General features: G+C 37.4%; 1 protein-coding gene across 12 annotated transcripts in view; it reads left to right on the forward strand.

Annotated features, from left to right (window-relative positions):
* The first annotated feature begins 12,648 nt into the window (after positions 1-12,648).
* Positions 12,649-27,733, forward strand: part of CNTLN (centlein) — a 332,812-nt gene continuing 317,727 nt past the window's right edge. For 9 of the 12 annotated variants that reach the window (XR_011497243.1, XM_070495463.1, XM_070495465.1 and 6 more), the window contains exons 1-2: positions 13,046-13,596; positions 20,383-20,471. Coding sequence is in view for 11 of the 12 variants with exons in the window: in XM_070495463.1 (XP_070351564.1) it covers positions 13,237-13,596; positions 20,383-20,471 (449 nt within the window). In the remaining variant the exon portion in view is untranslated. Of the gene's footprint in view, positions 12,786-13,044; positions 13,597-20,382; positions 20,472-27,733 lie in introns of those variants that run through there. The other 3 variants (XM_070495470.1, XM_070495472.1, XM_070495468.1) reach the window with 3 other exon arrangements.

Raw genomic sequence — 27,733 nt, forward strand, 5'->3', positions numbered from 1 at the left:
CAGCTTCATCTCAACTCAACCCTTTCCTAGCTATATAAAACATTTAATATGGGATATGGATGCATTTTACGTGTTTGATGTGATTTCGAGTAAGGCCTCCAAAAATAAAAGTGTTCAGAGACTTCAAGCTTTCAAATATCTCTGCTCAGCTCACCTGGTGCATTGCATCCGTATTATTTTATATGTGTATACTGCTCCAAGAATCTCTGATAACAAGAATCTACAGCACCTATTTCCAGGGGGACAGCAGATGGATGGAGTCATGAAAAACACAGCCCTCCATTCCTGCTCCTAAACCCATTCTATTTTTGTTACTGGGGGCTGGTTAATAGCAACTCAGTTCCCCACGACACTGCTTAGCCCAGGAATCATGTTGCCTGATTCTTCTGGCTCTGGATAGTCAAAGAACTAAAATATGTGCATGAGCTATATTTAAGTTTGCAGATAAATTGAAAATTCTCAGATAGGGAATACATACCATCTTGTTGCCAGCTTACAACATGTTACTTATCAGAGGTTTCTTTGATGTTGGTTATCTAAAACTTGGAATTGATTTTTGACCAGAAACATGTTACAAATGATTGGTCATATTTGAGATTAGCCCAGTAAAGTCTCATAGATACATAATATAACAGATTTATTTTAACAACAACTTCAACATTGTTTAAAATATAGTTTCTCCCAAAATAGTTAAAAGCAGAGACTCAAACATCTATTTTTACACCAATGTTTATAGCAGCATTATTCACAGTAGCCAAAAGGTGGAAACAGCTCAAATTTCCATCAAAAGGTGAATGGATAGACAAAATATAGTATATACATACAGTGGCATATTGTTCAGCCTTAAAAAGAATTCAAATTCTGATATATGCTATACAATGAATGAACTCTGAAAACATTATGCTAAGTAAAATAAATGAGAAACAAAAGGACAAATATTGTATGATTCCATTATATGAGGTACATAGAAGGGAAAAATTCAAAAGACAGAAAGTAGGAAGGGGGGCTGGGAGAAGGGGCAGAGGGGGTATTGTTTAGAGGGTACGGAGTTTCTGTTCGGGATGATAAAAACGTTCTGGAAAAGATAGTGGTAATGGTTGCACAACATTGTGAATGTACTTAATGCCACTGACTTGTATACCTAAAAATGGATAAAATGGTAGATTTTATGTTATGTATATTTTACTACAATATAAAATATATATAGTTTCTACAAATTGAATTCATTCTTCAGCTCCGTCTCAAGACCAGGAACCTAGCTTCTCAAATGCAGGACAGGGAAAGAGAATAGATGTACCCAGCAACTGGAGTGAGAGTAGGTTTGGTGTAAAATAGAAGAGTTTCATACTTGTTTATTTCTCTGTGTTTGACGAAAATGTAATAATGTACGACAACAGAACCAGAGTCCATGCTTTTATAAGTATGGCATCCGTAGTCATGCCCCATCCTAGGCCACCAGTCTTCTTTCCCATTTCCCTCCCTCCCTCTGTTTCAGTCTTGGGCATCACTGACTTTGCAGGAGAGTGGGTGAAGTGGGACAAGTAGAAGGAATAGAGTAGCAGGAAAGCAAACCCCTGGCCAGGATCACATGTAAGCTGTGCATTTGTAAGTCAGGACTGCCCCTGCTTTTGTTGTTTATTTCAAGTCGAAAAGGTGGAGGCAAAATCATGCAACAGTGTGAATTAGAAGCATTGTGAGTAAGACCTATTTGACAGTGTATCCTTGATAGTGTTAGTTGCCAACCGTGGCAGATACTTCAGGCTGTCTTGCTAAGAGTGTCTTGCTATCTACTCTCCTCATCTTCCTTATTAAGAGAGCTCTGATTTTTGTTTGAGGTGATAATGTGCTCAGTTAAAAGACTTGTTTTTCAACCTCTCTTTCACCTAGGAGTGGCCAGGTGACAGGGTCTGGCCACTGAGCTGTAAGTGGAAATCTACCAGGAAATTTTGAGAAAGTTTTTGCTTTATGATGTAGGTGCATCCTTTTCCTCCTCCCTTCTTTGTCCAGCCAGATGTGGGCACGTAATCCCAGAGGCTTTAACAACAATCTTGTTTTCATGAAGATGAAAGTCATTTTCTAGTTCAACAGAGTAGGAATTTAGAAGAGGCAGGGTCCTTGATGATGTTGAGCAGGTGGATTCCCTAAGTCTGGGTTCTTGTTAGGTGAGAAAATAACTACCTATGTGTTAAAGCTACTAATGTTAGATGTGGACATGCATCTACTGGGGAAGGGAACAAATTCCAGATGGGAAGAACAGAAAACTCAGAGATCAGAAGTAGTGAGTCTGTGAGGTGGAAGGTAGGGATGGAAAATATGTGGTTATTTTGGTTGGAGCATAGAGTATGTAAGAGGAAGTAGAGGGAAATAATTTTAAAAGGCAGTTTTGAGCCAGATAGTAGAAGGCCTGACATAGCGGGTTGAAGCATTCAGATTTTGTTTCTACGAAGGCAAAAAAGAACAACTGAAGGTTTCTGAGTAGCCGTGCCATGCTGAGAGCTACGTTTTGTCGAGCAAAGACTTGCTCTACTAGTTCAGTTGGGTGGGACCAGATATAAGACTATTTTACTCATCTAGGGTAGGATAAAGGCCTCAACCAGGGCAGAGACAGTAGGAATGGATGGGAAGGGTAATGGGAAATAATTCAAAGCAAAATAGACAGATACCAATAGGTGAAGTAAATGGGGGTAATCTTGTCTATTTCTGACTTGCATATCATGATGAATGAATGGAAAATACATGGGCTGGCTAGGAACCAGGGTTTCTTTCTGTTGGAATAAAATAGAAAAGGAATATTATAGATGAAGATTTCTTTCTAAAGGCGAAAACACGAATGGACGGCCTGTATATTTCTTCCCCCTGACTTCACAATTTCCTTGGTCAAGATTTTAAAAGTGAATCCTTGGGAACAAAGTCTCCATGAGGTTAGAGACATGGTTCACGGCTGTTTTTCCAGAACATAGAAGAGTGCCTGGCACATAGTAGGCCTTCAATAAGTATTTGTTGAATAAATGAATGAATAGATTATTTATTACCTTTGGAAATGTTTATAAATGCAGTCATTTTAATTTAATAATATCAGAGATTTTTTAGACTGAAAAAGAACGGTAAAGATTCCCTGGTCTAGTCTGCTCATTTTAAAAGAAAAGGAGCCAGATTCACAGAGAAATTACGGTGCCTAGATATAATTTTGTAAGTGTATGTGTGTTACATTTCTAAGGACCAATAAACCAAAAAAAAGGAAATAATCAATACTTTTATGCAGATTCAGCTGAGGACTTCCTTTAAATAAATAAGTATGATTTCTTGGCTCCTATATGCCTAATACTGTTCAAGATATGGTAAGACATTTAAAAAGAAGACTAAGACCTGATCCTTATCCTCAAGAAATTACAAATTACTTAGGGAGATAAGATTAAGGCATATGAAATATCTAGATACAATCAAGAACTATAATTGGATGGGATTGAATATATGAATTCAGGAAAGGGAGAGATTAATGTGACCTAGAGGCTCTGTTTCTCAAAAAATTTTTAAATATTTGTACGAGAACGTAAATGATGCCATTTATCAAATTATCAGCTGGCATGAAGCTGAGCAGAGTAGAATTCAAAATGAATTCAAAACAATGGGGTGAGTCTAACAAGGTGAATTTAAATGATAGCTTAATAATGCTTAATCAGAAGTTAATTATAACTAATACTTACGGAGCATTTACTATGAAACGGGTACTATTTAGTATTTTACCTTCATTATTTCATTTGATCCACATATTACCCCATGAAGCTTATTTTAATTCTCATTTTAAAGTTAGGTGATATTCCCAAGGTCAAACAATTTGTAAGTGATAAATCCATGCTTCAAATTCAGATCTAAACTCTTATGTACTACTACATTACATTAGCCCCAATAGCTTTAAAATGGATAAACATAAACTTCTATATTTATATATTTAGTATGAAGCACCTCACTAGTTTGGGGTACAAAGAGGATCATTTATCCTTATAATAAGCAAATTAAATATTCAAGACCCTATCAGCTCAATTAACAAGATGTCTGTCTGGTCTCTGAGGGCTTCCACCTTAAGTCGCCTAGAGTCTAACTCTGATGAAAGAGGCTCATTCTGATTCTAACAGCCAGAGAAGGAGACGACTGGAGAATCTCAGGATTTGAAACGTTCCAGTTTCCAGCTGCCATTGCTTTTCTTGCAGCCTTCTCTGTGGTTGAGAACTGAGCCTGCACAGTCTGATGCAGCGTTCCTGTCTAAAGTGGAAATGGCATCCTTGCTGGTACAGCCCCCTGCAAAGGCACAGTCATCCTCTTTACGGGAGGAGGACCACACACACTCTAGCTGGATCCTGGGCCAAGAGCAATTTCACTTGAACTTCCAAGTTCACAGCTTTTTGGTTTACATTCACTTGTTCAGCCATTGTCTCAAACATGCCTTCAGGGACAAGAGTCAAGCTGAACTTTCAACTTCAGCCACGTGCCATAGCAGAACTGGCCCCTACTCTGCAAGCACTTTTGTTCTAGTATTGGGCCTGGGGTCACCAGTCCAGACTGTCCCTTCCCTCATGGGCCTTTTCCAACCATCAGACCTCGGTTAAGAACATCTCAATCCACGAGGTCTAAAATAATGTTAAATCTCCAAGGAGAAGAGTCCTTGATGCTTTTGCTTCAGGACACCAGGAGTCTCATGCATATTTACTTAACTCCTACATAACAATGAATTCTACAAATGACATCAGTCGTATGCTTGATGGCTCCCAAATGTATATTTCGAGCTCAGAATTTCTCCCAAGAACTTCAAGTTTGCGTGTGCATTTGCCTACTCAACATCTTTAACTGGATACCTCCTAGGCATTTCAAATGTAGTAAATCCCAAATGGAACTTTTGGTTCCCTGCTTCTAAACTTGTTCCTCCAATGATCTTTGCCATTTCAGTACCTCCAAATATTCAGAAACTCAAGCCAAAATCCTGACAACCAGACTGGATCCTTCCCTTTTTCTCTTTTCCACGTCTAACCCATCAGCAAATCCTCTTGGCTCCATCTTCATAATACATTGTGAATGCCAACATATCTCACTTTTCTGCCACAAATACCCTCGTTCAAGCCAACATGAGATCTTGCTTGGACTGGTCTTCCCACTTCTATTCCCCTTTTCCTAACACCACAATCCGTTCTCCCCATAGCAAAGCGGTCTTTCATTAATGTGGTGAAATCATATCGCTCCTCTGCTTAAAATCCTTCTGTAGTTTCCTTTTTGTCTTAGAGTAAAATCCAAACTCCTTCCTTCATCTTACACCACATTTTCCTTCACTCTCTCCAGTCCTACTTGCCTTCTCTCTGGTTTTAGAACACAGGAGGCAATTTTGCATTTCGGGGCTTTTGCATTGCCATTCACACTCCACACTTTCTGAATGGTTAGTTCCTTTTCATCTTTCAGGCTTCAGCTTAAATTCAACCTCTTCAGAGAGGCCCCTCCCCCCCTTTTTTTTTGTTGAGGAAGATTCACTCTGAGCTAACATCTGTGCCAATCTTCCTCTATTTTGTATGTGAGTTGCTACCACAGCATGGCCACTGATGAGTGTTATAGGTCCATGCCCAGGAACTGAACCTGGGCTGCTGAATCAGAGCATGCCTAATTTAACCACTAGGCCACAGGGTGGCCCCTGAGAGACGCTTTTCTTAATAAACCTAACAAGAATAGTCCCTATCTAGATACTCTCTATCTTATCACTCTTTCTTTTCCAGCACTTATCACGCTTTCTATCTTGTTTTTTCAAGAAGTTGTGTACTGCTTTGTCAATTGCCTTCCCCCATTTGAGTTCCATGAAGACAGGGACTGGTTTGCCTTTTCCCTTCTGTATGTGCAGTGCTAAGCTTCTAGCACATAGTAGGTACTCCACATAGAATCTGACTCACTGACTAAGTGAATAATTGTGAGATGTCTCTTGCATTCCAGAAGGAATGCCTGGCATGTTTCTTAACAGCCTATCTCAGTGACTGTTAATCCTTGTTTCATGTTAGACTCACTTGGGGAATTTTTTAAAAAATAACACCACTTGAGTCCCATACTACATCCATTAAATCAGAATCTCTGTAGATGGGACGCAGGTATCATTATTTGAAAAGCTCCTTTAGTTCATTCCGATCCACAACCAGCATGGGAAAACCACAGGTAATTATCATTCCCTTTTCTTTAAACTCCAAATCAGCTCCTTTGTTATTTCATTTACATCTTTTGGTATGATTCTGTTTCAAATGATTTCTCCAAGAAATGCTTCTAGAGAGATCACGGTCCCTTTGTGGTCTTTACCAGATGCTTTGTAAAAACCACTTCAAATTTGGAGTTTATCTGTGGATCACAAAACTTGTTCCTGACTATGTGGATGCTTTTATCAACTTGGGAATCAGCTTCTTTGGGGTTCCAGGATAACAGACATTTCCTAGGAAATAGTTTGCATGGATGTGTCATTGCTCACAACCTACAAAGCACTGCCGTATTTGGATTCCACTCATGAGCTTTTGCTTTTTTTCATACTTTTCTTGTCGTCTGATAGTCTCCCAGATATGCTCATGGTGTGCTTCCCACTCAGTCAAAGTAACTGTCATTTGCTCAGATGTTCCTCATGAGAAATGCTTTCCCTGATTGCTCTACCTGCAATGGCACCCAACCACTGCAATCACTCACTATTCCCTTCCTTTGCTTTATTTTTATTTACATAACTTTTCACTAATTAGCAAGTATATTTTCTTGTTTGTGACGTGTTTTGTCCTACTAGAATATGAACTCCATAAAAGCAGGGACTGCTGTATTGCTATCAGTGTTCAGTAAATATTGTTGAAAGAATGAAGGAATGAGTGAACAGTGTTCTGACAAGGGGTCCCAGAATTGATTGTATTTTCTCCTTTTCTTATTTCTTTTATTCCTATGGAATCTTGCTACATGAGGAAGCATCATTAGGAATAAGAAAAGTTGGCAGCACCGGGAACCATTTTATCCATGGTTTAGCAGTCTCATTTTCTGTCGATAGTAGTTGGCATTCATGTGATCTATTTGTTGCAGATATTAACTTTGATCACCTATAGTCCATAAAAATACTCCCTGTTAACAGCAAAAAAAAAAAAAGTGCACTGAAGTGAGGTATAGTTAATGACCGTCAGGAATGTCTGGTAATTGCTGAAGGCAAGATTTTCTGTGGCTTAGAGGGAACTAGCTGACAGACATTTCTCAAGTGCTTCCTATGTTAGGACATTGTGATAGGTATCATGAGGGGTACAGAAAAAACAGCAGCGTTTTCTGCCTTCAAGGGTCTTATAATCTATTTAGAGATATAAGCCATATGTGTATGAAATGTGAGAATGACTATAAAATTACACGAGAGATGCAAAATATAAAATAGATGCAAAATGTAAATTGAATAATGTCTTGGGATACAATTATATATATATTTAGGATGATCAAATTATATAGAGTGGCCTAGAATTTCTGGAGACTGAGTTTTAATGAAGAACATGAAGTCAATTAAGAAAGTAGATGCATTCCCTTTGGTGCTTTTTTGTTCACAAACCCTGAACTCTTTATCTAACTCTTGCCTGGATTCTGTTCCCTCTTCTTTATAACATGTAATTTCCCTTTTTATCCTTTATGGACTTTCAAGTTAAAGTAATTAATGTCCAGCCAGCTGCCATGCAAACAACGTAAGAGTTGTTACTTTAATCATATGTTGGCTATCACAGGATGCTATTCAGACTGTGTCCCAGTTGTTGCCTATTAGACCACATTGGTCTCTTAAGCTGGATACCATCTGTTTGCTGCTCCAAGTTGTCCCTTGATGTTTTCCCACCATGCTGGTGGGCTGCTCTGTAAGAACTGGTTTGGTTCAGCCAGTGGGGAGCATGGGAAGAGTTGGTTATGAGGGAAGAGAGTGAGAGAAGAGTGTTTGTTCCCCTGGCTCCCTGTCTCTTGGGTTTTTGCCTCTCATTAGACAGCTCTCTGTACACAGCCCTTTCCATCTCCTGGTACCATTAGCTGCTCATTCCCCTTATCCCTTCAGTTTAGGGTAATAATGTCTCCCACCCTTTGATTAGCCTTGGGGCATTGCACTACCTCTGCTTTCCCTCAATTCTACCCTTACCTTTGTAATTAGTCTTTGTTTTAACTGTTCCTCAAAGTACTGAAGATGAGTTGCCAAAATCTTCCTGCTGGGACTCTGACTGATCACCTTGCCAAGCAGGAAGGGAATCAGAGTCTAACCTTCTGATGGAGAAGATACATGTACATCTCTCATCCTTGAGTCAGGAACCGGTTCCTCTGTATGGGATACTTAAATAGTTTTGGCAGAAGTGAGATTCCACCAGTCAAAATGGCTCCCATCTTAATGGCTATTTGATAAAATTCTCCCCTATTGCTAACATGGAAAGTGGGGATAAAACAGTCAACTACTGACAGGGATGAGGGAAATCAGTAAAGTCTGTGATTGACTGTTGCTATTGAAAGTCTGGTACATGCTACAAATGCTATGTGACATATCAAGATGATCTCTTGGTTTGGGAAGTAGTGCTGCTTACCTGGTTACAGAAGCCCCCTTATAGGGCAAATGAGTGGTGACTGAGGACATGTCATTCTGGGGTTTTAAAATGCAAAATACCAATATGTGTGTGTACGTGTGTTTGTGTATATGTGTGTATGTGTATGCGCTATGATAGTGTCTGACCACTGTAAAAGGTGATGGGTAAGCATGATCAAGACAGAGATGTTAAACTAGGTTGCTGGCAGTGGAGGAAGAAGGCCTTCATGTTTGGGTTGAAACCAGAGGAATAAAATAGATGGAAGAGCTAGACTACTTTTGCAATATTGCCTTGAGGGTAAAGAATATTCAGATAAAAATACCAGGACCATGGGTCTACCATCCCATCTATCAGGGAAGAGGAAACTGAAAGATTATGAGAAGGCTGAAAAAAGTAGAGTGTTGTCTCACTCTGGTCATATGTTAAAACAAAGAGCTGAAACTAGGCAGCCCTGTGTACTGAGTCAGCTGAACTCTTTAGGGAATCTGGGACTCGTATTTCACACTTTGCTAAGCTAAGTAAGCTTATAAAAGTTACTCAAACCTAAAGCATATAGGTTATTTTTTTTCCCAGAACAATACCCACACTGGGAGATGATTTTCGAAAAGTCTATAATTAGAAAGGAAAAGGTAGTTATTTAAACAATTTTGTACTGTTACATAATCGTTGAAGATGAAAATGGAAAATGAAATTCTGTTGTCATAGCTCTGTAAGGTCATCATTTTTGAACTGTGTGAAAATCACATGGGACAACTGGAACTGATGATGTCATCCTTGTCATCCTGTGATCTTGACCTAGAGCACTCTCATGACTGGTTGGGGGATCAATAGTTGCCAGGAATAGTTCAAACAAAGTTGTAGTAATTGTAAGCACAAAGCAATTTTCCTTCACTAACTTCTCAATTGTAATTTGTCCACACTAGACTGATAAGTGACGTCTGCTGCTGATTCAAGGGTCACATTGGCACATTCTAGTGTGAAGGAGTGGGCAGCAGGCTATTCTTGACTTGAATCCCTCAGATATGGCAAAACCCTAAAAATTGAGATAAATTTCTAATGATATGAAATTAATCTATGATATTTAAGGTCTTACCCATACCCAATACTGGTTTAAGATATAATAATTAAATTCTGCTAACCAAATAAAGATTATACCAAATTGGGAAAGCCATAAATATGTCTTAAAATTTGGCAATCCTTCTGGAAACAAAGAAACATAAAGGCTGAGAAACTGTTAACGCATTTTTTCTCTTTTTAAACAGAAATTACAAATGCATTTTTTAAAAGTAAGAGATGCGACTTAAATACCATATTAATTTGCACTTTCTCTCCATTTCCCCAATATTTCAACTATACAATGGTGATATGGAGAGAATAATGTGTTTCTACATTCTGATATACTTCACCCTAAGCAGGCTTTATTATGTATTTCTGCAGCATTGACATCATCACTTTTAAATGTTTGAACTAAGAATTGCACAGGAGAAACACTGTTGATTATGCTGGACATTTTTATTCAGGTAGCACTGCAGATCTTTAACTTATCTTTCTGAGTTACAAGTGTTAATCAACATTTCACACATTTCTGTCATTTCAGCAAATAACTAATACAAGAAAAAACTCCCTATATATACTTCTGAAAATGCGCAAATTTCTATTCTTAAAAATTGTCTGCCAGTAAAGAACCTTTACAACTCAGCGTCAAAAAGAACTCAAATAAAAAATGGACAAAGGACTTGAATAGACATTTCTCCAAAGAAGACAAACAAATGTCTCATAAGCACATGAAAAGGTAATCAATGTCATTAGTCATTAGGAAAATGCAAATCAAAACCACAGTGAGAAATCACTTCACACCCACTAGTATAGCCAGGAAAAAAAAAAAGGAGAATAAGTATTGGTGAGGATACAGAGAAATTGGAACTTTCATACATTGTTGGTGGGAATGTAAAATGGTGCAGCCACTGTGGAATACAGTTTGGCAATTCCTGTATAAGTTAAACATAGAATTACCATATGACCCAGTAATTCCACTCCTAGGTATAGACACAAAAGAATTGAAAATAGGTATTCAAACAATAACCTATACAGGAATGTTCATAGCAACTTCATTCACAATAGGCAGAAGGTGGAAACAATCTAAATGCCATCAATGGATGAATGGATAGACAAATTGTGGTATATCGATATAATGGAATGTTATTCAGCAATAAAAAAGAATGAAGTACTGATACATGCTACAAAGTGGATGAAGCTTGAAAACATTATACTAAGTGAAAGAAGCCAGACATTAAAAGCCACATATTGTATCATTTAATTTAAATGAAATACTCAGTATAGGCAAATCCACAGAGATGGAAAGTAGATTGGTGGTTACCTGGTGCTTGGGGTGGGGGAATGGGGAATGACTGCTTAATGGGTATGGGGTTTTGGTTTGAGGTGGTGAAAATGTTCTGTAACTAGATAGTATGATGGTTGCCTAACATTGTCAATGTACTTAATGACACTGAATTGTTCTTTATTTGTAGCCACTTTAAATGGTTATCATGGTAAATTTTATGTTATGTGTATTTTACCACAATAAAAAGAAAATTTTAAAGAATTATCTACCTAATGATAGATTTAGGGTATTATCTTTCTTTTGAGTCAAATATGTATATTTATCCATTGTACATACTAGAAGGGATTTCACTGCTTTTCAAAAGAATCACCTATGGGGCCAGCCTGGTGGCATAGTGGTTAGGTTTGCCAGCTCTGCTTTAGAGGCTGGGGTTCACGAGTTCAGATCCCGGGCACAGACCTACACACTGCTCGTCAGGCCACACTGTGGCGGTGTCACATCTGCAAAGTAGAGGAAGATTGGCATGGATGTTAGCTCAGGGACAATCTTTCTCAAGCAAAAAGGGGAAGATTGACAACAGATATTAGCTCAGCGTCAATCTTCATCATAAACACACACAAAACAATCTTTTATAATCAGATGAAATGATACCCTTTTGAGTGAATAACAAATAGCTCTTAAAAATGTGCATTCATATTGATTTTGTGCCAAATGTGAATTATGTGATTAGAATTCCCAGTCTTAAGCCCAGTGAAATCTCACATGCTATCAGACCCAATGCGTGTTTCGAGTGACAGGTATGGAGGAAGGGTAGAGATCAGAGGCACAGGTTTTACAGTGAAGTGGATTCATATCCTAGCTTTTCTAATACCGCATGTGGGACTTCAGGCAAGGAACAGTAATCTCTCAAGTCTCAGTTTTCTCACTAGTAAGATGGGGATAATGATATCTATTTTCTGGTGATGTAAGAATTGAATGAGTTCATATATGAAAAGTGCTTAGCAATGGACTCATCATATAGTAAATGTTCAATATGGTGGTGACTTGCAAGACAGGCTTATATGGACCTTTTCTAATGTAATCCTTTTATAAATTGTGTGAGATATTTACCTTCAATGGGAAGGAAGTTAATTCATCTTGCCTTCTCAGGATTCTAACTTGGGGGGGGCGGGTATCTTTTGATGTGCTGACTAGATTCTGGCATAGAGGGGTACTTTTGATTAAATGAAGAGGTCATCAGTTAAAGCGGTTACCTCCCTACTTCACTGTCCTTCTTTCCCCATCTCAGCTCTCCAAGTATTCTGGATCTCTTTCTGCAGAAGGGTGCAGAGCTAGCTTTTGGTAGAACTCTAGTGTTAAGCTCAGTGTGCATCTCCTTACTAAATTCATCAAGGGTGAGACGTAAGGACAAAGAAAGAGAAGGTTATTGCCTATTTGAAGTTTATAAAGAAAGAAAGCAGGAAGGTAGAAAAAGGGAAGAATGAACAATAAAGAAAGCTGGTCTTGTTTCTTTAACCACACTCTAAATTACTGCTTTCAAATTGGTCCAAGGACCCAAACCATCGGGCCATGTGGGTCACACTGGCTCTGATATTCAGCCAACACATAAAGAAGCTGACAAAAATTCAAAGGAAAGCATTACTTTTGCAAAACAAAAGACAAAGGGTGCATACAGGATCATAATTCAATTGGGAAACCTGCCTGATAGTCCCAACTCAGCACAAGGCTTTCCACGTCTCCTTGACATCAGTCAGCTGGATGTCGGCTGTACGTGAAGCAGTTTTGCTAAGGGGTGTGAAGAAAACGCTTAAGTGTAAAACTTATTCCCTGATCCTCAAAGAGCTTACAACAGCGCTGGAGAGATTAGTCGTGTAAGTAACACTCCAGGGCGGTCAATGAAACGTGACAAACGAGTTGGCAGGGGCCTTGAAAGCGGAGGAATTCACAGTTAGGGATCATTTGGGGCAAGGGGCTTGTCAAGGAAGACTTTAAGAGGTGGGATGTTATAGACTCTAAGTGGCGAATAAAGTTTTCGATGGGCGGGAACTCACAGCATTGCCTGCTAAGGACTCAGGCTGGCCACGCCAGGGCGCGCGCGGAGCCGACTGGCCTGACCCATCGGGCCACGGCGCGTGCGCAGCCCGAAGCTCGCGCCGGGCGCGCGGCCCGCGGGATGCCCGCCAGGACCCGCGAGCGCGAGACCCCGCGCTTGAAGGCGGGAAAAGCCTCGCGCATGCGCGGCTCGGAGCGTCGGGCTCGCCAGGATGGGGAAGGGGAGGTGGAGTTTCCAAGAGGGAGCTTGACCCGTTAGCAGCCGCGGCCATGGCGGCGCGCTCGCCGCCCTCACCGCTCCCTCCGCCCCCAGAGCGGCGTTTGGGACCCTGGTCCCCACGTGTTGCGCGGGGAGCTGTGGTACACACAGTGTCCTGCGAGGCCACGGGGTTTGCCGGCGGAGCGCGGGAGGGCGTCGTGGACAAAAGCGATATCTCCTTGCGGGGCGAAGAAGGGTCAGGGGGCCGGCGAGGGCCAGGGCGGGCAGCTCCGGCTCAGGCTCCCCTCCTCAGCGCGCCCGCGGGGTCCTGGCGGCTAGAGGGCATCTCGGTAGAGGAGGCGATGGTGACCCGGACGCAGCTGCTGGAGGACGAGCTGAGCAGCCTAAAGGAGGAGCTGGCCCTGTGTCAGGTATCGAGGACTCGGCGCCGGCCTTCCCCCGGCGGCGGGGCCGGGACCGGCGGGGACGTGCGCCCCTCTCCCTCTGCCTTCGGCTGCGTCGCTGCGCGGGTTGGGGACCCACCCGGTCCCGCCCGGCGGCCCTCCCTCCCGGCTCCCGCAGCCAGCCCGGCCCGCTGCTCGGGGCTGGAGGGACGCGGCGGCCCCACCGCCCGGGCTCCCGCCCCTGTCCGGATGCCGGCCGGGCAGAGTTCGCCTCGGCGCCCTGGCTTTGGTTTAATTCACTAGCGTACCCCCAGAACTTGCAGTCACACCCCAGGCCGTCCCCCAGAAGCCGAAGTTCTCGGTCGTGACTGTAGTGGTACTTGGTGCCGCAGGAGTGGAGTGCCATCCACCAGTTGAAATGTTGAACAGGAAAACACTTATTAAAATAAAAACCATCGATGAAGGAGCCTGTTTTCGATTTTCAAACCCACAGTTGCCCTTGTTCTTAAGTTAACTGAAGTCGAACTTAAGATGTAAACACAGAACGATAGTTTTTAGGGAGTCTCGGGCCGGGAACTTTCACACACAATAGATGATGCCTGTTCCTTGTTTATTAACCAACTGTACTAACTCGATGGTCCGTGAGTAATCTCACTTTCATGTCAACTGGCCAGTGAAAAGCATTTACTAAATCAGTTGCCTGAACTTTATTTTCCTGGCATTTGTAGAGTTGGTGCATACTAAAGACGGCTTGGCTGTACTCACGTTTAGAAAGATTTGGTTTTCCTTTAGTTCTGCAGCCTTACCACATCTTTTGGATTTTACCAGAATCTTTAGACAGGGTGAGGAGATTAAATGTTGAGAATTCACTCAGCAATAGATCTTTGAGTAACTGCTTTCAAGATAGAACCAATAGGGACTGCTGAACAGCAAGGTAACTTTATGAACGGTATCAGTTTAGATTAATAAGAATTCATGAAATTCGTTGTCTCTCATATTGGGTCCTTTTGCCCCTTTTGTAGGTCCTTGTTGATTGTGTCAAGGCTATAAAAACATGACAGTCTTGTTGAAATTAAATATGCCTTTGCTTAAACAAGTTGGGGAGATATTACGTGGCTGCCTCCTGTTCATTATCCCGTTTTGTATTCTTCACTGGTTAAGGAGGAAAGGGATGAAATAAAAGACATGAATGGACATTTTATCATCTGCACACTTCACCCTTGGGTATTTTAAAGATGTGAACCCATGATAAAGGCCTTTGTGACTTTGACAAGTCCTAAGATGCTATTTGCCCCTATCTTCTCCATTCATTCTGCCCTAGCCCTTGCTCTGTTTCCCATAGTTATACCCTTAGCTGGCTAAGGAGCTAAGATATTTACTTTTTATGAGTGACTTGATTAAGGAAATCAGTCTGTTGGAAACTGCCCAATGACTCCCTCCCCCAAATACATTCACTGTTATATTCTTTAAAAATATAGCTTCAAACATGGTGTTGGCCTTTGTGACCTTGGACATATATGAACTAGGAAGATGATGGAAGTTCTTTAGGCAGATGTAAGAATAGAAATGGTCATAATTAGCCTAGAACAATGGTTCTTGAGATTTTTATAATGTTGACACTGTTAGATGATCATAGGCATTCCAGTAATGTTAGATGAGATTGGCAGTATCCCATACTATAAAAGTTTAGTCAAACCATACTCTTGCTTTTGGGGAAACTTAGGCGAAATAATAATTGAATTCCTAATTGTTTGGTAAAAAAGCATTGAAGTAATTAAGCATTCACTTTTACATCTTTTTTTATTTGTTATTCATTTACTGATTCAGGTAGAAGTCATAGTACCCTAGAATATATAGCATTAACTCTATGTTTTTTGAAACTTTCAAAAATGGTAACCCAAAATAAGAAATTCATTTTATATCTCAACCGAGTAAGTATGCACACATACACATACATATAATTTAAGAAAGAATATTTACCCTGTGTGTTATGAATTCTGATATTTTCCTTTAAATTCTATTCTTTAAGAAAATGCTGGTCAGATCTACTAAATTAATTTCACAATCCAATAATGGGTCAAATATACAGTTTGGGAAAAAGAACCCTGCTAATTAGTCTCTGGTCATAAGTAGAAGTTTCACTTAGGTCAGTTGGTTGTTTTCCACATTTAACTTAATTAGAATTCAATTATATGTAGTGGTGGAGAAAAAGAAAGTTTGAGTGATTCCATGTACCATTCTACTCCATGGGAATGACTCAGAATAAGCATGTGATAGAAAACAATCTCAGTTACAAGTGTTTCTCTTAATATGAACAGCTCATCCTATTCTATGTGATTGTAATACGTATTTAGTTAAACGTTTTTTTTCATATGGCCCCAGATTAGCAATCAACATACACATAATGCTTAGCTGAAGAAAACATGATTAATTTCAACATGGGGAGAAAAACTGTCTATATTGGACTTACTGAGGATAGGATGTTAGCTTCCAAATGTAGCTTTTTCCTAAGAAACTTTCAAGGGTGCTCCAAAGGATAATTTTAAGTCCATAACATTTATGCCTTATTCATTGATTTAGAACGTAACTTCACCATACTCTTAATTTTGATTATATATTTCAAAATGTGTTCTATTTGTGACGAAGGATGCTGTGGGTATGTAAATGTGCACATTTATCATCTATAGAATGCAAGATGAGAAAAAGTAATGTTATATATGTGTAATATATGTGTATACACATTTATATTTGTGTGTGTACGTGTGTATATATATATATGTCAAAGCTTAATTCCTTTTTTACTAGTGGTCAAGAATATTTACGAAACCTAAGAGCCAGTTTTGGGTAAAAAATTATTTAGGGCATTTAAGTGAAATATATGTTCATTATTCCAACTTTAATGATGAAACTAACTTTCATGAAGCATATCATGTTGGAATTAAGAGTATATGACTAGAAAACTCAGCCAGTTATATTTTTTGTTAAATATTTAGATGTGTTGAAACCTTGCCCAGTCATTCACAAACAAAAAAATTTTGAGAACATATTGTATAATTGGAATCCTCACCATTGTCAGTAGCTGTGTTCTAATGAATCTTTTTTGTGCAATTATTTTTCATAATAATTTATTGAGTGGCTATTTTGTGCCATACTTTGTAATTAAACTCCTTCCATTGTCTTCCCTTAGTTCTGATAGGCAAATTATTTGTTTAAATTTAAGAAATAGTTTTCATATGTTTGTGGAATTTATTCCTTCAGTAGAGGTCAACTGAGGGCCTATTATGTTGCCAGACACTAAACTAGGTGCTGGAAAAGTAGTTATGTGATGAAAAAGACAATTTTGGGTGTCTATGTCTGTAAAGTTGACATTTATTTCCATTCCAGCTGATAAGTGAAAGTCAAAGCCAATCTACCGCTGAGATAATTTAGACCCAAATCTCCTAGCATTTAGTTAACTCTTTCATAGGCCAACTTTAATAAACTTTGTGAGAGGGAGTAGGTTTTTTAATTTAAATTTTAAATTATTTGATTCTGTGTGGAAGTTATGTGATAAGAATAAAGAATTTTATAATGAGAATTTTTAATCATTTTTATTTTTAATTTTTTAAAAAATAGTTAAGTGCTCAAAGGAAGGGAAAATATAGGAAAATATAAAGAGAATGTGATTGGCAATAGTTTCCTTGTTTTAATCATGTCTGGAATAGTTTGGAACCTAGTTTTGTGTCTTTTCGGGAGGGCTTTATTTCTTTTTGTATATGAAAGAGGGTCTTTTTAGTAATTAGAGGTATAATCCACGTTTAAGACGCTATACCATTTAAATAACTAAAACATTCACAAAAATGAGTACATAAAATAGTCCAACAATCCATTCGTAGCATTTTATTGCTCGTAAAAGAACTTACTTAAAAAAAAATCAGATATCACTTAGACATTTGAGTATTTTTAGGTGACAAAAATCTGAATAATATTGCTAACCATAAAAAAAATTAATAACTAAAGTTTAAACTAAAGAAACTTGGAAATAGAAAATTCTCCTCAAAATGACTTCTGGGTATAAATTGTAATTATAAATTAGTAACAATGGAATGTTTCTGGAGGAGTCTTCTGGTTGCTTTTTTCTCTGGCCTCTATGATACAAACAGCTTAAGGAGAATTTGTTGTTACTTTCTCTTTCTTGGGGATTGAAGAGGAGATGTGGAGTAAACATTAACCATAACAACAACAAAAAGAAAGAGAAAAGAGAAAAAAATGTATAAATTAAGATGTAAAGACTTTTTCATCAGATATTTGTTGATTTCTTACTATGTCCCTTTCACTGTGCTAGAGCTAAGTCTTTTATTAGTAAACTATACTTATTTAAGCTGAAGTAACTCAGTTATTTTATAAATGTTGAAAACCTACTCTTACATTTTTACTTATATTAATCTTTCTTGCCTAGTGTTTTAGGTAGAAAAGTTGAGGTGACAATACATATGAATCTTTGCTATGTTGTTTGGAGCAAATTATAAGATATATTTATAGATAATATTGGTTTCAAGGGATTTTGTAATTTCATCAACATAGTTTTTAAAAATAGAGATGTTAGAGCACATAATGTTGCATTAGCTTTCTTTCTCCTTATCTTCACTGCCTTTCAAACAGGTTATGACATGTGATGTATATATTGACATTTCTTGTCTTTAACTTGAATCATTTTAATATACAAAGCTGAATTCTTGCTTCTAAAGGGATAAAGTAAAGCATGATATATAAGAATAGATAAGGTAGTACTTTCCAGTACTCAGGCTATCCAAAGTCTTTAAAAGTTTTTAAAGTCTTTAAAAAATGAACAAACAAAACCCTGAATAGATCAAAGATTTGAGCATTAAAAAATGAAAACAAAAATTTTAAAAGAAAGTATGGGTAAATATATTTCTAATCTGGGAGTAGAGAAGACCTTGCTAATTGGTATATAAAATCCATAAGCCATAATGGAAAAGATGGGTACATTTGAATATATAAAATTAATAACTCCTTTTTGCCAGAAATCTCCATCATAAATAGAATTAAATAAGCAACAGCGTACTGGGAAAAAATATTTGTCACGTATTTGGTAGACATAAGTCTAATTTCAAGATTTCCAGCAATAATTCTTATATTTCATTGGCAGAACTTAATCACCTAGCCCATAGGCAAGAGAGGCCAGTCTTTTAATTGGGCACCAAAGAGCCAAAATGGTTTCTATAACAAATAGGTAGGGGAGAATGGATGATGGAGGCAGATACAAATAGAGATATCTGCCACATAAGTAAACCCAAACAAACAACCAAACAAATATAGTATTATAAAATGAAATGTGCTATGAAAAAAAATTAAACAGGGTAAGGGGTTACCAGAGACTTGTGAGTTTTGGTGGGTATACATAGAGTAGTCAAGGAAGACTTCTCCTGAAGAGGTGACATTTAAGCAAAGACCTGAATGTAGTGTGAGAATAATCTGTATAAAAATCTGGTAGATGGTACATGTGCAAAGGCCCTGGTAAAAGTACAGCAAGAAGGTTAGTGTGAACAAGGTGGGAGAGTGACAGATGAGGTTGGAGAGGTGTGTATTGGGGCCAGATACTGTGGGGTCTTTTGAGCTGGGTAAAGAGTTTGGATTATTTTCCTAATCTGAAAGGAACCCAGTTAAGGATTTTGAGCTATAGGGAGGCTGGGGACCATTATGGAGAGCTAGGCAAGAGATGGAGTTGGCTTGGACTAGGATGACGGTGGTAGAGGTGGTGAGAAGTGGCTAGAATTGGGGATATTTTGTAGGTAAGGCCAATAGGATTTACTGGTCCTTTGGATATAAGTCCGACGAAAAGAGAGTGACCAAGACTGATTCTTAGTTTTTAGGCATTTGAGCAAATGAGTAGATGGTGGCGTCGTTTTCCGAGATGCAGAGAGGCACGTTTGTGAGAGGGTAGGAAATCAAAAATTTTATTTTGGATAAATTAAATTTGAGATACCTATTAGGCATTCAAGTGGAATTAGAGTAGGCAGTTGGAGATTCAAGTCTGCACCTAAGGGTAGAGGAAAGGGCTAGAGATAGAAATGTGGGAGTATGTGGGAGTCATCAGTGTAGAGTTGAGATGTAAAACCATGGGACTGAGTGAGGTCACTTAGGGCAGTGGTCCTTATTCCTGGGTGCACAGAATCACCTAAGGAGCTTTTAAAAAATAGTGATGCTTGAACATTACCTGAAACCAATTTAATCAGAATCTCTAGATCATCACTATTTAAAAAAAACTCCGAAAGCAATTCCTAAGTGTCAGCCAGGGTTGATAACAACTGACCTAGGCATTGAGGACTGAAATTGTCCATTGTCCATTGGGTTTGGCCATGTAGAGGACCTTGAAAAATGATTTTAGCATAATAGTGGGGAGGGAAAACTGACTGGATGAGGTTATAGAGTGAATAGGAAATGAGGAAGTAGAGATCGTGATTATAGGCAACTTTTTCAAGGAATATCACTGAAAAAGGAAGGTGAAAAATGGAGCAGTAGCTATAGGGTAATTTTGTTTTAGAGTGAATTTACCTTGATATTTATTTAGCATTTCAACATTTACACCCTAAAATGTAAGTGGTAGAAATAGTAAAAGTGAATGTGGGTTACCAGTGTAAGAACTTCTTAAAAATAAAGCTTTCCTGCTATACTTTTCAAGAATGTATTTTGTAGTTGTAGAACTAGGGATCAAGTAATTATTTTTTTTCATTTTTTAGTTTTATATAGTGTCGTGTCTTCCCTGATTTAGCTACAAAGCAATACATTTAAAATGTCTTTTGTTTCTTTAAGGCTGATAAAGAATTTGTATGGTCTTTGTGGAAACGGCTCCAGGTGACACACCCAGATCTCACACAAGCGGTCAGTTTGGTTGTGGAAAGGTGAGCTCCCAAGTTATTTTTTCATGAGTTTTTGGTTTGTTGAATTTGTTTCTCTTCATTATTAAAATTAAAACCTGGCGTTAATCCCATGAAGAGATTCATTTGACTTCCAAATGAATGTGAGCATGGTATAATTATTGGATTTATTTCAAGGGGTGTGAATTCACCAAGTACAAATAGGCCATATCTTCTGCTCATATTCTGATGTATTTGGGAAGTTTCCAGGTAAGATATAAAACTGTGACTTAGACACTGTGTGTGTGCCTTGAGCTGTTATAGCTCAACTTTAAAAATTGGAGAAGTCCTTGTTGTTTGACTTCTTACTCCGAGACTGCCTCTGTTGGCAACTTCCTAGACATGGCTTAATTTTCCCCTAAGATAATTGTAACATGTACTTGAAAGCCTAGGATGACCTTGCCAGAGTAGAATAAGTGTTCTGGAATAGGTTGAGGGATTTCACTTATCACTCTGTATTACCCTGTAGGGAATGCCCAGTCATTTAACTACAGGTTATGGAACCTCTCCTTGGTCATTAGAAACAGTGGAGTGATGCTGGTTACTCCTTATCAAACATTAGGTATACAGTGGTCCCATGACACTTAGCACAGCAATTAAAGCACTTGCTTTCCTATTAAATGGATTTCATTACATTTCCTAAATGAGAAGCTAAGCATATGGATGTCTTTTCCTTTTTCTTTATTGGAATCATGATTATATAATATGAATATAATTTTTCTGATCACTTGAACTATATTTACCTTTGGAGTGTCTAGCCCTGGGATCATTCCAGTATTGTCTGGAATTTGACTTTTTAAAATCTGGGGTATACATACCTATGTCTAACTTTACCATCCTTGGTTATTGTGAATTCTTAAAATAGTATAATCAGTTTCTCCTCCTGTTGCTTGTGTGTTTAATTTGTCAATCAGTTTTTCCCTTTTGATGATCAGAATTAAGTCTTTTGTTGAAGTACCCTGTTAATCACATGATCCTGATTGAGGATCATCTCAATCATCCTTGAGATGAAATGGGGTCACTCTCAGTCTCACTCTGTTTTTTCACAGAATATGCCTTCCAGAAGATATAGTCTTGGGACTTCAGTTGTCATTTCTGTGATTCTTTCTTTATCCCCCCTCTCCTTTTATTTTTATATATTTTGCAACTTTCTAATTTATTTTTTTAAACTTTCTAAAGCTATCTTTAATTTTCACTTTTCTCTTGGTTGAGACAGAAGCAAATATTAAACTATCATAGATCATTTTTCTCATTCTTTGTTTTCTATTTTTCACATTTTATAATATATATCTTCATATAAAAGTATATATATACAATTTATAAATAAATGTACATATATTGGGGGTGGGTACTCAAAAGCCTTTTGCTGATAAAATATATAATGGAAAATTTTGAAGATTACTGCTTTACAGCTATGATTCTCAGAATTTTAGTGTGCATAAGATATACTTGGAGAATTTATTAAAATGTAGATCTCTGAGACTTTTCTCTGACCTACTAAATCTCTAGGGATGAGGTCCAGGAGTCTTTTTCGAATAAACTTTCTAGGCATTCTGATGTTGTAGTCAATAGATCACACTATGAGATACCTTGGAATTTGAGTTGACTTTTGAAATTGGAAACTTATGAGTGGCATTTATAGTTTTACAATTACGTAAATATTTATTTTGTAGAGAACCATCTAGTATGTTTGGACCTTTTGAGAGGGAGAAATGGTATGCTATTCAATCTATATTTGTCAAAAAAGAATATTCTCAGTATCAAAGTCAAATATAGACTGTCTTTCTGTATAGTCCATTAGTTACCCAAATGATGCTATATTTAAGTCTGTATAGTATTTGTTCCTTGGTCTTCCTGGACAACCTTTTTTAACCTGTGGAACTTCTAATTGCCCTTCATTTCTGCTTTTCTTATTGTAAAGATGTCTGTGTTGACATTTGTATAATGGCCAAAGGCATTCTTCCTTGGGCCCTTGGAAGATGGTATGAATTTAGACCAACTGCTGTTTAAACCTACTCATAGCTGTCATCCCAGGATTTCTTTTCATGGTACTCTTGAACTAGTTCCATAGTTTCTAGGATCCTACATCTTCCTTTTTCTTTTTGTTGGATTATGTTTTCAAAATTTTTTCTCAGAAAAGATACACAAGTGGTTCTACTTTCTAACTTCTTACATGCCTGAAACTGTCTTTCTTTTGTTCTTGTGCTTGATTGATACTTTAGCTTAACGTAAAATTTTATGTCCATGTAATTTCCCTCAGATTTTTGACAGTATAGCTCTGTTATCTTCTTTTAGCCTGTGGTGGTGCTACCAAGTGTATGTGATCCCAATGCAAGTGTGATTCTTATTTCTTTGTAGGTAGCTTGCTTGACACTTTTAGGACTTTCTCTTTATATGTGATATTGTAAAATTTCAACATCATCTATCAACTTGAGTCTTTTAAAAATTCAACCTCAGCCTCTGTTGGGCCCTTTCAGTCTCCAGACTTAAGATTTTCTTTGGATTAAGAAAATATTCTTCTGTTATATTTTTTCTTCATTGTCTGTGTTCTTTTTTGCAGCACTCTATTAGAGGCTGGATCTTGGGGATTTGGCCTTCTATTCTCTCATATTTTCCATCTTTTTATTCTGTCTCCTGAATGGCCTTCTTACTTTTTCTTCCATCAGTGAATAGATTTTTTTTTGCATTTGCCCTATTTTGTTATTTGGATTAATTTTAGAAATCAAATTTTTACTTCTAAGAAATTTCTTGTTTGATTTTTCCTTTTTCCTACCAGTCTTCTTTAAAAGAATAACTTTTTAATCTTTCTGATGATAATTTTTAGGTTCTTTTCTGTTTCTTGTATTATCTTTGTTTTCTGTTGGGTAATCTCTGTTTGTTCTTAGTCCTTTTCTTTAATGATGATGGTTTTCTTCAAGTGCATGATGATCCTCCACTAATTGTTTGTATTTCAATGAAGTTCTATGTTGCTTAATATAGATAAGTTGCTTATGATGGGTTGGCTTTGCATTTTTCTATACCTGTTTACTAGAAGGCTTCTCCTCTGAATGGAAAGATTGACTGTAGGCTTTTTGTAAGGGGTCGGGGAGGGGACTATTGACAAGCTTTCCTGAAGGATGTATGGCAGATGGGTTTCACTGTAGAGAATGAGAGTTAGGCTCTTTAGTCAGTCCCTTTTCTGATTGTATTATTTGCCCCAATGAGCATAGTAGGGACCTTGTGAGGCAAATGGTTGTTTTGAAAGTAGTCTTCAGCCATTTGCTGTAGGCAAATGCTGTTCTGAACATAGATGAGTGAGAAGCCCAGCTTTTTGGTAAATGGTTCTTTAATTAGTGATCCTGATTTCTGTGGGCTTCAGCTCTCTGTGCTTTCTAATTGGGTATTTATAGCCTCTCTGGGCCTCTTCCAGAAAAAACAGCTTTCTCTTCCACTATAGACACTATTTGGCTTGTGGATTATGATTTTTCTCAGGGTTTGTCTCTGTCTTTCAGATATTTGTCAAGTTTGTGGTCCATTTTGGATCACTTTTTTTCTTTTCCATGCTGATAGGGGTTTATTCAGGGTGGTATGATTTGGAGATGTCAGTGTCACATTGTCAGTTCATCATCTTCAAGAAGGAGTTATAATATTTTTAGGAGTTACAATGTATTCTGTTATTTTTATATACCATATTTATGTTTAACCAGTGTCTTGTTGTTGTACATTAAGGTTATTTAAAAAAGATTGTATAATGATGCTGCAATGAATGGCCTTATGGATGAAGCTTTGCCTGCATCATTGGTTTCAACCAGTGGTGCTACTGACTTAGTGGACAGAGGCTGGAATTACTAAACCTTGTGAAATGAATAGGATAATCCTACTCAATTAAAGACTTATACCCTCCAAATGCCATTAGTAGCCTTTTGGAAAATGCTGAACTTATCCATAATTCTTTATTTTTTGACTTTTTGGTACTTTAGTATATGTCTTTATAAGTTTTTTGGTAGGATGTCTATATGCATATGTTTCTGTGCATGTATTTTAATTTTTATTACGAAAAATTTTAATTAGTTGCAAAGCCAGACAGAATGCATTAATGAACTCCCATGTTTACTCATGACTCAGCTTGAACAATTATCAACACATGACCAATCTTGTTTCATCTATAACCTTCTACTGCTTTTTGCTCCTCTGCTCTGTCTACCATCATCCGTCTACGTTAGTTGTCCTTTAGGATATCCTATATTCTGAATTCATTTGATTCAAAATGGATTATTTTGAAGCAAATCCCAGACATGATGTTATTTTACCTGCGGTTACATTAGTGTTTATAGTCAATTCTTGTTATTCATAGCAGTGATGTTCTATAAAGTCATTGCAAGCACTGAATTCTCAAACACTGAACCATTGCTCCGTGGGGGTATAAAGGATTAGGTTTCTGTGAGCCTCTGGTCACAACATTTTTATCAACTTATACTCTTGCTATTTGTGTGTTTCTATTTAAAGACATCTTTTAAAATATATATTGTTGATTCATTACTGTTGAACTCATGACCAGTAGTACTATAACTCACTTCTGAACAAAGCTTATCTAACATGCTCTTTTCTCCGTAAGGCACATCACAGCTTTCTTGCACTTAGGAACACTAGACAGCACTTCTGGCACTTCGCTTGATGATCCTTTTAAACAGTGAGATCATCAACAAAAGCGCAAAAATGTGAAAAACATGGCACTAAATAGACCATGAGAAGAACACTTGTTTATAGTGAGAGCTGAAACAAAAAGGCAGAGCGTCCCTAGTTTGACCTCAGCTGGGAACATGTTGTTTGGGTGACTTATATTTTTCACCACTTCGTGCATGCATGCCTGCAAAGGACTGAAAAGTGCCACAGGTATTGATTTTAGGCTTACAAGTAGGTTTTAGTGAGTAGGCAAGTTCACAAATTCTGAATCCATGAATGAGGATTGACTCTCTCTCTAAAAGATGACGGCTGTTTTTAACGTAACCATGATATCTTTTTCATACTTAGAATTCTTTAATTATTCCCTCATATAGTCACATATCCAGTCAGTTTTCAGATTCCTCCAATTGTCTTATAACTTTTTTAAAAAGTTTGTTTGTTCCTATGAGGACTCAAACATAGTCTACCCACTGAATATATAGGTTTCTTCTCCTCCTCTTTTGTGTTTCTCTTTTTCTTTGCAATTTATTTTTGAATAAATTCAGTTATTTATCCTGTGGAGTTTCTACATTCTGGATTTTTCTGGTTTTAATCCTCTGTCCTATAGTTACCATAAACTTGTAATTAGACCTAGAGGCTTATTCAGATTCAGGTTTGATGTTTTGGCAAAAAAAATCTTCTTCAGTGTTAGTATGTAATTCTTATCACATCACATCAGGAGGCACATATAGTGTCTTATCCACATTTCTTTTTTGTGATGTTAAGGTTGATCAATAGGTTATGTCTCTTTAATCTAGAATAACCTATACTCTTTTTTTTTAATGGCATTGTCTAACTAAACAAACATGGTTGTTAGTTGTCCTTTAGATATCCTACATTCTGAATTCATTTGACTGCTTCCTTGTGTTGTCATTTTAACTTTTCCTCTTTAATATAAACTGGAAGGTAGATCTAAACCTTGATTATATTGAGGTTCAACCTTTTTGGCACAAATACTTCAAAGGTTGTGCCATATACGTTATAGCATATCATATCAAGAGGCACCTGCTGTTTGATTGTGCCACTTTCAGGAGTGACAATATTTATCACTGCATTCGGGTAATGACAGTCTAACCCCTCCATTATAAAATTGTATTTTTACCCTTAGGACCAACAAGTAATCCAGCAAATAAATGTAATAATTGGTACCATGCAAGTGTTCACTTCTCCATCAACATTTCACCTAATAATTTTAGTGTACATTGATTATCTTTATCTGAATTATTTTATTAGGGGTTAAAAATTGTGATTTTATAATTTTGTCATTTTTTCTATTTTTATTAACTGGAATTCTTTCTAGAACACTTTCTGTGACTTTAAAAAAAAGTTAATTTTTTGATTAGGTAATATGGTCATACGGTTCAACATTTTAAAATTATTGAAGAATATACAATGAAGAGTCTCCCTCTTACCTCTGTCTCCAGCTGCCTCATTTCCTTCCTCACAGACAAATAATGATAATCATATATTTATGTCTTTGTCCATTTTGAGTTAAGTTTTGTATATGGTGTGAATTAAGGGTCCAGATTCGTTCTTTTGCATATCCACTTGTCCCAGCACCTTTTGAAAAAACTATTTCTCCCCTTTGGATGGTCTTAGCACTCTTGTTGAAAATAGATTGACCATAAGCATATGAGCTTATTTCTGAACTCTTAAGTCTATTCCATTGATCTATATGTCTGTCCTTGTCCTGGTATCATACTGTTTTGATGGATGTTGTTTTGTACTAAGTTTTGAAATCTAAGTATGAGTACTGCGACTTTGTTCTTAGTTTTCAAGATTATTTTGGCTATTCTGGGTCCCTTACAATTCCATATAAATTTTAGAATCAGCTTGTCAATTTCTACAAAGAAGTCATCTGGGATTCTGATAGAGATTGTATTGAATCTGTGGATCGGTTTGGGAGTATTGCCATCTTGCTGTTAAGTCTTCTATGTCATGAATGTGGGATGTTTTACCAAATGTTTAGATCTTTAAAAATTTTTTTCAATGATATTTTATAGTTTTCAGAGTTTATGTTTTACACTTTTTTAGATAAATTTCTTCCTAAGTATTTTGTTCTTTCTGATTCTATTGTAAATGGAATTGGTTTCTTAAATTTATTTTTAGATTGTTCAGTGTAAGGGTGTAGATTACAGTTCATTTTTACATATTGATCTCTTATTCTACAAATGTGCTGAACATGTTTATTCTCATTCTTTTTGTGGATTCCTTAGGATTTTCTACATACAAGATCATGTCATCTGAAAATATAGATAGTTTTGCTTCTTCCATCCCAAGCTCAATGCCTTTTCTTTCTTTCTCTTGCCTACTTGCCCTGGCTGGAGCTTCAGTACATTGCTGAATAGAATTGGCCAGAGCGGACATCTTTGTTTTATTCCTGATAACAGGGAGAAAGCATCTAGTCCTTCATACCAAGTATAATGTTATCTGTGGGTTTTTCATAGATGTCCTTTAGCAGATTTAGAAAGTTCCTTTCTATTCTATTCTATTGTTATTTAGTGTTTTTTTTTAATTACAAAAGATAGTTGGGTTTTGTCAAATAT

This window comes from Equus asinus, chromosome 23 (genome assembly GCF_041296235.1).
Source record: "Equus asinus isolate D_3611 breed Donkey chromosome 23, EquAss-T2T_v2, whole genome shotgun sequence".
Classification (NCBI taxonomy): Eukaryota; Metazoa; Chordata; class Mammalia; order Perissodactyla; family Equidae; genus Equus; species Equus asinus.